The sequence below is a fragment of the Oryctolagus cuniculus genome, chromosome 20 (assembly GCF_964237555.1).
Source record: "Oryctolagus cuniculus chromosome 20, mOryCun1.1, whole genome shotgun sequence".
Taxonomy (NCBI): Eukaryota; Metazoa; Chordata; class Mammalia; order Lagomorpha; family Leporidae; genus Oryctolagus; species Oryctolagus cuniculus.
This window is the reverse complement of record NC_091451.1, coordinates 47,235,079-47,247,327: the sequence shown is the minus strand read 5'-3', so window position 1 is coordinate 47,247,327 and position 12,249 is coordinate 47,235,079. Positions and strand designations below refer to the sequence as shown.

At 67.5% G+C, this 12,249-nt stretch overlaps 1 protein-coding gene across 13 annotated transcripts in view; it reads right to left on the bottom strand.

Moving 5' to 3' along the window:
* PACS2 (phosphofurin acidic cluster sorting protein 2) overlaps nt 1-12,249 on the bottom strand; it is a 47,638-nt gene that overhangs the window by 15,343 nt on the left and 20,046 nt on the right. For 7 of the 13 annotated variants that reach the window (XR_011384992.1, XR_011384993.1, XM_070065465.1 and 4 more), the window contains exons 2-9: nt 10,978-11,065; nt 8,412-8,501; nt 7,808-7,933; nt 7,385-7,547; nt 6,971-7,044; nt 6,732-6,812; nt 5,403-5,462; nt 525-682 (exon numbers count right to left, since the gene is read on the bottom strand). Coding sequence is in view for 11 of the 13 variants with exons in the window: in XM_070065465.1 (XP_069921566.1) it covers nt 525-682; nt 5,403-5,462; nt 6,732-6,812; nt 6,971-7,044; nt 7,385-7,547; nt 7,808-7,933; nt 8,412-8,501; nt 10,978-11,065 (840 nt within the window). In the remaining 2 variants the exon portion in view is untranslated. The remainder of the gene's footprint in view (nt 1-524; nt 683-5,402; nt 5,463-6,731; nt 6,813-6,970; nt 7,045-7,384; nt 7,548-7,807; nt 7,934-8,411; nt 8,502-10,977; nt 11,066-12,249) is intronic. The other 6 variants (XM_070065459.1, XM_070065463.1, XM_070065464.1 and 3 more) reach the window with 4 other exon arrangements.

Genomic DNA, 12,249 nt, shown 5'->3' with positions numbered 1-12,249 from the left:
TCCTGAGTCCACAGCCTAACCCTCCCTCCAGGCCGGCCTCAGCCAGCCCCGCCTCCTGCCCCCCCATCCTTGGGGAGAGGTTCCCGGCAGCCCCTGTCCTGTGACAGTGCACACAGCCCCCCGTCCCCATGCCATCGTCTGTCCCTCGGTCTTAGCCAAAATGCCAGGAAGCCATCTGCCTCCACGTTCCCTGTGGATTCCAGACAGAACCTTCCCGAAGGCAGATGGGCTCCCGAGGCTTTGCCACCACTCACCGGAGGACACGCTGCCCTGCACAGAAACTGCAGACTGGCTGCCCTGTGGGTCTCTGGTGCCCCGCCCCAAGGCCCCTCCCCACGCCCCGCACGGCCTTCCCTTCGCCTGGCCTGAATGGGGAGCTGCCCAGCTCAGTTTACCCATAACCGCCCGGGGGGACAGGAAGCCCCAGGCCACCTCCTGTCTGCCTGCTGTGGCCCCAGGGCCGGGCAGGTGGCCTGGTGCGCAGGGGTGGGCTCCCTCCTAGCCAGGTGCCAGGGCGGTCCCACCTGAGCTTGGGCTTGGGGGTGCTGAGGACACTGTCGTCGTCCTCCATGTCAGGGCCACTGTCGCTGGGGTTCTCCATGTCCAGCGTGTCATAGAGCAGGTCCAGGTCCTCCTCCCCCTCGGGGACATGTTCCGTGGGGTCCTGCTCCGAGTCCAGGACCTGCAGGGGGCCGGGCACAGGTGAGGAGCCTCCTCTCAGGCTGCCCGCCTGCTCCTGACACAGCAGCCGTCTCGCGAGGCCCTGCGGGCACAGCTGTGGCCCGAGGCGCAGGCTGGCTGGGCGCCTGCTCTGGCCAGTCCTTCAGGTGTGAAGCGTGGCCACCAAGGTCAGACGTAAAACACCTCTCCCTCCTGGCCCTGGCAGCCACCGTGGGGCTGCTGCTCAGTGCACTCCCCGCCCTCACTCTGGTTCCCCTCGAAGGGTGCACTCGGCTGGGGCTGGGGCTCCTACAGGGAGTGCACGGCGCAGCCCCAGCACTTGCTTCCCCTTTTGTGTTTCTCAGAAGTGTCTGAGATAAAGAGAGACAGCTGGCCCACTCCCCAGGTGCCCACAACCGTCAGGACTGGGCCAGGCCGAAGCCAGGAGCCAGGAGCTCCATCCAGGTCTCCCACATAGTTCCAGGGACCCACGCGCTGGGCCCACCACAGGAAGCTGGCGTCACACAAGCAGCTGGGACTGAAACCAAGTAATGCGATGTGGGACAGGACGTCCCGAGCAGCGTCGGTCACTGCTCTGAACGTGTTCCAGAGCCAGCCCCCAGCAGGCCTGTTTCCCCGGCGGCCAGCGGCAGCAGCCAGGCACTGGTGGCTACACGCACTTCCGCCCTGGAGAGACGTCTCTCCAGAGCCGTTGTCTGCTTCTGAGCTGCATGACTCATTTCCTTTTCGCTTGATTTATTTATTTGAAAGACAGAGTCACGGAGAAGCAGAAGCAGAGAGCGAGAGAAGTCTTTCAATCCGTTGGTTCACTCCCTACGTGGCCATAATCCAAAGCCAGGAGCCTCTTCCTGGTCTCCCATGCAGGTGCAGGGGTCCAAGGACTTGGGCATCTTCCATTGCTTTACCAGGCCACAGCAGAGAGCTGGATCGGAAGAGGAGCAGCCAGGACTCGAACCAGTGCCCATGTGGGATGCCGGCACTACAGGGGGTGAGCCAGCCCCAGGCATGCACAGCAGACAGGTGTCCTCCCACGGGCACGCAACACGGGTGTTCAACACGGCACAGCCCAACTTATTTTTCTCTGGTCCCTTCTATGGCCACGTGCGTGACATCACTGCCCCCTGCACAGTGAGACACTGGCTTGGGTTTTTGTCCCCGATCCACGCTGGGCTGGTTTCTGGATGTGCGGTGAGGAAGGGTCCAGCCCCGCTGTCTACCGTGGACATCCAGCTGTCCCAGCAGCCTCTGTCAGAGAGACAAGTGTCCTTCCCCGTGGTGTGGGCTTGATGGCCCTGCAGAGGGGCGCAGACTCAGCCCTGACCCCAGCCTCTGGACCACTCTGCACTCTGCTTTATGTAAACTTTACCTGCAGAAGACGCTCTGTCAAGCCCTGGCCTGGAGCCCTTGCATTTAAACATTAATTTTCAGGCTGGGTTCCTGATGCAGACAGCAGCGGACGGTGGGGAACGGCAGGGGGCGGTGGGGGACGGTGGGGGACAGCACAGGGCAGTGGGGGGGCAGTGGGGAGCGGCGGGGGACAGTGGGGGATGACGGGGGAAAGTAGAGGGGTGGGGGACAGTGGGGGATGGCACGGGGCAGCAGGGGACGGGGGGACGGCGCAGGCCGGCAGGGGATGGAGGGGGACGGTGGGGGACGGCAGGGGACAGCGGGGGACGGTGGGGGACGGCAGGGGACAGCGGGGGACGGTGGGGGACGGTGGGGGACGGCAGGGGACAGTGGGGGACGGTGGGGGACAGTGGGGGACGGCAGGGGACAGTGGGGGACAGTGGGGGACGGTGGGGGACGGCAGGGGACAGTTGGGGACAGTGGGGGACAGTTGGGGACGGTGGGGGACGGCAGGGGACAGTGGGGGACGGTGGGGGACGGCAGGGGACAGTTGGGGACAGTGGGGGACGGCAGGGGACAGCAGGGGACGGTGGGGGACGGTGGGGGACGGTGGGGGATGGCAGGGCGCCGCCACTCCCCTCCCTCACCAGCGCTGCATCCGCTGCGTGACTCTTGCTGGTTTGTAACTTGGGGATGTTTTCTTACTGGGTTTTGAGAGTTCTCCACCTAACTCGATATGTGGCACCCAAATACGTGCACATCCTCTGGTTTCTTTTTCTTCTGTTTTCTGCGCTTTCTCTTAAATCTTCCTGAGAGCATATTCCTGTTTTAGAACCGTGGTCAGATGCACGCAGCACTTGCCATCTCTGAGTGCACAACCGGCACCATGCAGCCACAGCGTCCGGCTCCAGAGCGCATCTCCCCAGGCCGCGGCTGCCCACGGACACGGCCTCTCGGCGGCCAGTGTGGGACTTACGTAGGGTCAGGCTGCGCACATGGAGCGTGACCCATGCCCAGCTCCACTGCTTGTTTTTTTGTTTTTGTTTTGTTTTGTTTTGAAGATTTATTTATTTATTTAAAAGGCAGAGTTACAGAGAGGCAGAGAGAGTCTTCCATCCACTGGTTCACTCCCCAATTGGCTGCAATGGCAGGAGCTGTGCCAATCTGAAGCCAGGAGCCAGGAGCTTCTTCCAGGTCTCCCACATGGGTGCAGGGGCCCAAGGACTTGGGCCATCTTCTACTGCTTTCCCAGGCCGCAGCAGAGAGCTGGATTGGAAGTGGAGCAGTTGGGACTTGAACCGGCGTCCATATGGGATGCCAGCAGTGCAGCTGGCGGCTTTACCCGCTCCGCCACAGCACCGCCCCCAGCTCATCTTTGCACAGGTGCTCTGTGGGTCAGCACTCAGAGCTCTGCTGAAGGCAGTCCTGTGTCCCGGGCACTGGCACCAGCACCGTCTGTGCTGAGTGGGAAGTACAACGCAGCCTCAGCTTTGGCACAGGGCCCCGAGGAGTGAGCTCCAGGCTCGTTCTCCCAGGGGTGCTGGTCCCCCAGGGTGCTGCCTCCCCCAGGGGTGCTGGTTCCCCCAGGGTGCTGCCTCCCCCAGGGGTGCTGGTCCCCCAGGGTGCTGGTCCCCCAGGGTGCTGGCTCCCCCAGGGGTGCTGGTCCCCCAGGGTGCTGGTTCCCCAGGGTGCTGGCTCCCCCAGGGGTGCTGGTTCCCCCAGGGTGCTGCCTCCCCCAGGGGTGCTGGTCCCCCAGGGTGCTGGTCCCCCAGGGTGCTGGTTCCCCAGGGTGCTGGCTCCCCCAGGGGTGCTGGTCCCCCAGGGTGCTGGCTCCCCCAGGGGTGCTGGCTCCCCCAGGGGTGCGCTCCTGTGCGCTCTGCCCTGGGCTGTGGCTGTGCTGCTCCCGTGAGCCTCAGGCAAGGGACAGGCGTCTCCCCCAGGACCCCCAGGCTGAACCCCCCACACCAGGTGATGGCACCGAGGCGGCTGCAGGGCTGCCACGCAGGAGGCAGCACGGACACCTGGGCCGCAGTGCGTCCTTTGTCCACAGCTCACCCCAGCCAGGCCGTCTGCCAAAGCAGTGGGAACAGGCCGAGACGGCTGCGACCCGGGCAGGGAGCTGCTGTGGCCAGGAGGACTGCCCCCTGTGCCAGGCTCCGGGGCCAACAGGGCACACAGGTGCTGCTCAGGGAAGGCGTGCGCCGCCTGTGCCACTGCCGCCTGCAAGTGGGAGCCTGAGCCAAGCCAATGACAGACTCCTGCCCCTGTAGCCACTGAGCTCCCCACGACAGGGCCGAGTTGGCAGTTGGAGCCAAGCTGTGTCAGTGCAGTTTGTGCTGGGGCCCGGCTCTGGGCGCGCTCCGGGACACGGCTCCGGGACACGGCTCTGGGCGCGCTCTGGGACACGGCTCCGGGACACGGCTCTGGGCGCGCTCTGGGACACGGCTCCGGGACACGGCTCTGGGCGCGCTCTGGGACACGGCTCCGGGACACGGCTCTGGGCGCGCTTTGTGGCCCAGCTCTGGGGTGGCTCCGGGACACGGCTCCGGGACACGGCTCTGGGCGCGCTCTGGGACACGGCTCCGGGACACGGCTCTGGGCTTGCTTTGTGGCCCAGCTCTGGGGTGGCTCCGGGACACGGCTCTCGGCGCGCTCTGGGACACGGCTCCGGGACACGGCTCTGGGCTTGCTTTGTGGCCCAGCTCTGGGGTGGCTCTGGGACACGGCTCTGGGGTGGCTCTGGGACACGGCTCTGTGGTGGCTCCAGGACACAGCTCTGGGGTTTGCTCAGGAGTCTGGCCCAGCTGGCCAGGCAAGTAGAGTGCCAGAGTCAAGAGGCAGCAGCAAGCACTCGGGGGGCGGGGGCGGGGGCGGGGGTAGCCAGGCTGCATGTCCCCTCTTCACGTGGACCTAGGAAGGCCCCATCTCAGCTGAGCCAAAAGGCTGGGCGCCTGGTCCACCGCCCAGGGCAAAGGCAGGCTGGAGACCACCCACCATGTGTGCCCGGGAGGAGCAGCCGTAGGCGTAGCTGCTGGGAGCTGACCCCAGACCCTGCTGCCTCCAGGGGTGCGGCTGTCGGGAGCTTGAGTGGTGACCTTGCTTCAGGACCCCACGCCCAGGTGCCTCCTCTCCCCCGCGGGCCCAGGGCCCAGGGAGCGGCTGCTTCTGGCCGTTCAAAACAGGCCGAGGTTTTGTTTCACGCAGGCTAAGCTCAACGTGGAGATCTGGGGGCCAGTGACAGGGACAAGGAAGGCTAAAGCCCCCGGCACGCCCACGGTGGGAGGGGTCCCTGGGGACTCCACCAGAGAAAGCGGTGAGGCACAGCCCCAGCAGGAGGCCCGCACCCCACCCGGCAGCCAGAGGGCGCTCCTCACCTCATCCGACACCTTGAACCTGCGCAGCAGCGCCACCACCTTCTGCTTGAAGTTCTGCTGCTGCAAGACAAGCGGCGCCGTCAGCACACGCACGGCCCCCCCCCGCCTGATGGTGCGCACGGCCCCCCCCCCCCGCCTGATGGCGCGCACGGCCCCCCCCCCGCCTGATGGTGCGCACGGCCCCCCCTCACCTGATGTCGCGCACGGCCGCCCCCACGCCGATGGCGCGCACAGCCCCCCCCCTCGCCTGATGGCGCGCACGGCCCCCCCCCTCGCCTGATGGTGCGCACGGCCCCCCCCTCGCCTGATGGTGCGCACGCCCCCCCCCCCCCCGCCTGATGGTGCGCACGGCCCCCCCCTCGCCTGATGGTGCGCACGGCCCCACCCACGCCGTTGGCGCGCACGGCCTCCCCTCCCCCGATGGTGCGCACGGCCCCCCCCTCGCCTGATGGTGCGCACGGCCCCACCCACGCCGATGGCGCGCACGCTCCCCCCCCGCCGATGGCGCGCACGGCCCCTCCCTCATTCCGGTCGGCACCTGCATGGCCCCTCCCTCGTTCCGGTCAGCACCTGCATGGCCCCTCCCTCGCTTCGGCGCATGGGCACACGGCCCCTCCCTCGCTCGGGCGACGCGTGTACCCTGACATGCACATCACGAGCACTGGGCACTGTGGCCCCTGCTGCCCTCGGCCACCTCTTCAGCCTCCCACAGAGGCCTGGGCCACTCCAGCAGAGAGGGGCTGTTTGTGTACCCGTCGGGGTGGACACCAGCTGGTTGGCTCAGTCCCGCTCCCAAGCTGACCCTACGAGTGGGGGCTGGCACCACACATGCACCTCTCAGCTGCTGATGGAGTGGGGGCGGCCACAGCACCGTGCACTCCCCGGGCTCGGGTAGTGGTGGCCACTCGGTGCCTGCACCAGGTGGGGCCGTGAGAAGGGACTGGTCCCACCCACGGTTCTGGGAGAAGACTGGTGGTCCTGACCACAGCCCTGGAGTCGCCAGGGCCCGAGGGCTCGATCCTGAGCAGGAGCAGGGAGGCCCACACAAAGGGTGCGAGCGGCTGTCTCCACAGCCAGGACCGCGTGCCAGGGTCCCGGGTGAGCCCTCGTGGCCGGCCAGGGCCGGAGGCAGAACGTACCTGGTGGGGGTGGGCAGCAGGGCTCTGCACTGGTTGACAACGCTTGGCCCTGGCCTCCGAGGTCTGCCCCAACCTGGGGCAGGTTCCCCACCTAAACCCCGGGGCCACCAGAGAGGGCCGCCCATGCCCACACCCATGCCCCTGCCCACCCGGACCAGCCCCAGTGTTAGCAAAACCGGTCTGCACCGACCCTGGTCATGGCCGCCGTCCTTACTATCGAGCGCCGCTGCTGCTTCGGCTTCCCCACGTCGAAGTCGTCCTCGTCCAGGTCCTGCAGAGACGCACGCTGAGGCCACGGGCTGCCCTGTCCTGCCCTGCCCCGGACCCCGTGCAGGGTCGGGGGTCCCTCCAGGCAGGCCACACCCAGCACGGGCCACACACAGGTGCAGCCGGGCCCTCAGGCCCAGGACGCCCGCCAGCCCCAGTCACCTGGCCTTGCACGGCATCGTCGCTGGCCTCCTGCTCGGAGGAGAAGCTCTCCTCCTCCTCCTCGGAGTAGTTGTCTGTGCGAGAACGGGGCTCCCTGAGCGTCCGCCAGGCCCGGCCACCAGCGCTGCCGCCCTGCGCCCGCCCGGCAAGGAGGGGCCGCCTGGCGTGTCTGCCTGCCCGGAGCGCTGACCGGGGCCCCTGGGGTGGGGAGGGGCGGTGCCTCCGATTGTGACAAGGGTGGCAGCTGACCCCGCTGGGCCCCACCCTGTGCAGGACCCTTGTGGCACTGTGGGGCCCCGCACACGGGTCTTATGACCAAGGAGCCACTGCCGCAGGGCAGCCCGGACCCCCGCGGATGTGGCTGTGCCACCAAGCTTGTACCCAGGGGGGCGGGCCCGTGACAGCCACACTTACCCGTGGACTTGGCTTTGGGGTCGGCCTGCATGGCGCTCTCCTCGTGGTCGATGGGCTGGCTGGACAAGGACACGATCCAGATCTCGGCCACCTTGACCGAGGCCTCCTTGATGCTGCTGCACAGGCTGAGCACCTGGCCGCCCTCGGAGGGCAGCTGCATGACCTGGGCAGGCACAGGGCCAGAGGCTGAGCGCCAGGGCAGGGGCGCTGCAGCCCGCAGCCGGACGCCGGGGAGCAGGGACGCCGGGCTCAGCACCGAGCCGGGACCCTGCCTGCTCTCCTGGCCGTGGGCCCGTGCTGAGAGCCACGTGGGAGGAAGCGCACGGGCAGGGAGGGGCACTTCTGGGAGCCCAGCGCAGACCCGCAGCAGCGCTGTGGCCACGAGGGCGGCTCCTCCCTGGCCCCGCAGACTCTCCGGCTCACCTCGGCCATGTTGATGGAGCCGGCGGCCAGCGTCTTGTAGCCCAGGATGGTGCGGTTTTTGTAGCGCTTTCTGCGCTGCAGCAGGATCTGCAGTTTGTTGCCTTCTCTCTTCAAGAAGTGCGGATACTGAGGGCAGAGGCCACAGCCAGAGCTGGGGGTGCACCCAGCCCTGCGCCCACCCCAGCTCCCGGGACGAGGAAACCCCGGGCGCGAGCCGACGCCCACGTGGGGTCGCAGGCGCTCCTGCGGGAAGCACCGTGCACCCTCCAGGCTGAGCAGCGAGACCCCAGGCTCGCCCTCCAAAGGCTACTGAGGTGCACGGGCGGCAGGGGACCGCCCTGGGCCTTCCCGACGGCTCCGCGCAGCCTGGAACTTCTCCGTCCCGCTCAACTCCCGCGCTCAGAATTCGAAGGCTGCAGCCCCTCCCCCTCCCCTGAACCAGAAGGCCTTAGATGACCTGAACGCGGCCGTCAGACTGCGGCCCCATCACTATGCTCTGATCACGAACATGCGAGGAAACACTTAATCTAAGGAAGCGAAGGAAGCCCTCAGGAAGAGCACGCGAGGTGCTCCCGCGCGCGCCCTCTCCCGGGCGCGGGCCCACCTGCAGGGAGAAGGTCAGGGCCAGGTCGGTCTCCACTTGTCCACTGGGGGGCAGCACGATCTCATGGGACCGCAGGATCCGCTTGGAGCCCTGGGGAGCAGAGCACCTTCCGATGAGGCCGGCTGTGCCCGCACTCTCTGCAACTGCCAGCAGGGGGCACCAGCTGGCCCCATCCACCCGTAGCCACCTGCCTGCGCAGTGGGAGAGCAGCAACGCGACTGCCGGCCTCCAGCCATTCCCTAAAGGACACAGCAACTGGCACAGGGCCTGGACTGCACACTCTGGGCCCCTCCCAGAGGCAACACGCAGCACAGACCCTAAAATACGGAGACCCCAGGCCCTGAAAGTACACTCCGGGAGCCGGGGGCTGGCGGTGGGCTGTCTCGGACATGGCAGGACCCCAGAATAAGCTGCTCATCGGGGCAGGGGAGCGGCAGTGCCGCAGGGGCCCCACGTCCCCCCACCTCTGCAGATCTCAAGTCGCATCTTGGCTTCGGCTTCTCAGGACCCGGCCAGCCTGGCACCCCCGTGAGGTTGGTTTGAGGGGCGGAGCAGCACTGTGCCTTTCCCCCTGTCCCACCCGGCCCGGCACACCGGGCAGGTGGCCAGCAGGGAGCCCAGAGAGGAGCAAGTGAGGGTCTGAGGGTCTGCAGGGGCCGCGGAGCTCAAAGGATAGGCAGGGGGGTGGGGTGGGCTGGGGACGCAGGCCTGGGGGGCTGTGCACTGGGCAACCTGAGGGCCTGGCAGAGCCGCAGACAGGCAGTGGAGGGAGGGGCTGAGAAGCCAGCGTGGACGGGTCAACAGCACCAGGTTCAAACGCATTTGTGGCTTTCTGCAGTTCTGGAGGCCCGGGGAGACCAGGCCCGGGTGTGTGACAGTGGCCAGCACCCTGACCTCAATGCCCAGGGCAGCGCCACCATGGCCTCCTCCCTGCCTTCACCCGCTGCAGCTCAGGAGGCCCTCAGGCTGGTGGGCACTCGCTGGCCCGGCCTGCCAAGAGGCTGGGGTGGGCTTGCTCAGCAGGGGTGCGTGTGGTGCTGGGGGTAGTGGGCTCACTCAGCAGGGGTGCGTGTGGTGCTGGGGTAGTGGGCTCACTCAGTAAGGGTGCGTGTGGTGCTGGGGGTAGTGGGCTCACTCAGCAGGGGTGCATGTGGTGCTGGGGTAGTGGGCTCGCTCAGCAGGAGTGCAAGTGGTGCTGGGGGGAGGGATCACTCAGCAGGGGTGCGTGTGGTACTGAGGTGTGGGCTCGCTCAGCAGGGGTGCGTGTGGTGCTGGGGTGTGGGCTCACTCAGCAGGGGTGCGTGTGGTACTGAGGTGTGGGCTCGCTCAGCAGGGGTGCGAGTGGTGCTGGGGTAGTGGGCTCACTCAGCAGGGGTGCGTGTGGTGCTGGGGTGTGGGCTCACTCAGCAGGGGTGCGTGTGGTGCTGGGGTGTGGGCTCACTCAGCAGGGGTGCGTGTGGTGCTGGGGGGTAGTGGGCTCACTCAGCAGGGGTACGTGTGGTACTGAGGTGTGGGCTCGCTCAGCAGGGGTGCGAGTGGTGCTGGGGTAGTGGGCTCACTCAGCAGGGGTGCGTGTGGTGCTGGGGTGTGGGCTCACTCAGCAGGGGTGCGTGTGGTGCTGGGGGGTAGTGGGCTCACTCAGCAGGGGTGCGTGTGGTGCTGGGGTGTGGGCTCACTCAGCAGGGGTGCGTGTGGTGCTGGGGGTAGTGGGCTCACTCAGCAGGGGTGCGAGTGGTGCTGGGGGTAATGGGCTCACTCAGCAGGGGTGCGTGTGATGCTGGGGTGTGGGCTCGCTCAGCAGGGGTGCGAGTGGTGCTGGGGTAGTGGGCTCACTCAGCAGGGGTGCGTGTGGTGCTGGGGTGTGGGCTCACTCAGCAGGGGTGCGTGTGGTGCTGGGGGATAGTGGGCTCACTCAGCAGGGGTGCGTGTGGTGCTGGGGGTAATGGGCTCACTCAGCAGGGGTGCGTGTGATGCTGGGGTGTGGGCTCGCTCAGCAGGGGTGCGTGTGGTGCTGGGGGGGTAATTTGCTTACAGGGCTGTGTCCTCATGGGCTCAGGGCTGGGGTCAGGTACTGAGACCCTTGCCTGAGGAAGGTGGTCCCACACGCACCTGCTCGAGGTCAGCTCCCACGGACCCCACACATGCGCAGGGCACTGCCAGGCAGACGGGCCAGAGCCATCCCTGTGGCCCTCGGAAAGGCCAAGGTGGCCCACAGCTGGGTTGGTCTCAGCTACGCTGTCCCAGGAGGCGTGGGGTGCGGACGGCAGACCCCCATGTCTCCTTTCAACACAGCCTCGAAGGAACCCCGAATGTGACAGTTCAAGGACAGGGCCTGTGAGAGGTCAGGGGCCCCGCGTGGGGCCACCTCCCAGAGTTCCCTGCTCCTCCCTCCCACGTCTCCCACTCGAGAGGTTCCAAAGTGCGAGGAAGGGGCAGGCCTGGCTTCAGGTGCCCTGGGCGGGGCTGTGCATGGGAGCAGCTGCGCTCCCTGGAGGGCATGGCCACGCCCACTGCCAGCACCTGTGCGCCTCAGCCGCAGGCGGCCTGGGCGCAGGCAGGGCCTCACCTGCATCTTGACGGCGATCACCACGGAGATGCGCTCCTTCTCCAGCTCCTGGAGCACCACCAGCTTCTTCAGGGTCAGGCTGCACAACCTGCCGGGCACAGGCGCTCAGCCTGGTGCCAGGACCGCCAGGAGCCCGCCCCAGCCCCGCCAGGCCGCCCACTGCAAGTCGAGAGCACAGGCGCTCAGCCTGGTGCCAGGACCGCCAGGAGCCCGCCCCAGCCCCCCCAGGCTGCACACTGCGAGTCGAGAGCACAGGCGCTCAGCCTGGTGCCCAGCCCCCCCAGGTGCCCACCCCCAGCCCCGCCAGGCTGCCCTGTGTCTCCGACTGCAGGACACAGACCAGGGAGATGGCGTCCACTGGAGCACAGGTCCAGATGCCCCCACCCTGGAGTGAGCCTCCGTGTGTGATAGGGGACTCCCCACGGCCCTGTGTGGGCGCACATCGCCCCAACAGCGCTGGCCCGACCATGTGCCCTGCGTGACCCAGTGAGACACCAGGACAGCCACGGGCTCCAAAGACGACGCAGCGCCCGCCAGCCTTCCAGAGGTAGCCTGGCTCATATTCCTCCTGAAAGGCCGGTCTCAGACGTCTGCCACAGGGTGGATGCAGCACAGGTGGGGGTCCTGCCTGCCTGGCACAGCGGCACGTCCTCGGAGAGGCCTGGGCCTCCACACCCATCTGAGCAGCCGTGCGGTGCAACACGGGATACCGAAGCAGCCTCAACCTCCTGGCACAGGCAGCAGGCACAGGGGGCCAGGCGGGCCGGGGGCTCCTCAGCACCTGTCCACTCATTCATAAAAGGCCCGTCGCGGCCACTTGGTGTCAGCAAGGAGGCCATCTGTGTCGCACTGAGCCTGGAGACGGCCCGGGCAGACACGAGGCCTCGGCCAGCAGGGCGTGCCTTGGCTCCGCAGCAGGCAGGAGGCACATGAAGGTGCCCCCGGCGGTCTCTGAGACCCCGAGAGGACGGCGGGGGGCTGGGGGCTGGGGGCTGGGGCTCCCGCAGGGCACCAGGCAAGCAGGGAGCCCCCGAAACGCCCCAAGTGCAGCGTCTGAGCCCTGGAGACGCTTCGCGTGTTTGGAGTGGAGTTGAATGTGACCAAGCCCGGTCTCCTCGGCAAAAGGACTGAAGCTCAAACAGCGGGAGCGCCAAATCAGGGTGCAGAGACCCGCCCGGCCCCGGCCCGGGCACACGCCGCACTCGTGTGCGCTCTCAGGGACAAGAACGCCGTCAGGGACGAAGCAGAATTCCAGGGCCTGGCGGTCTGACG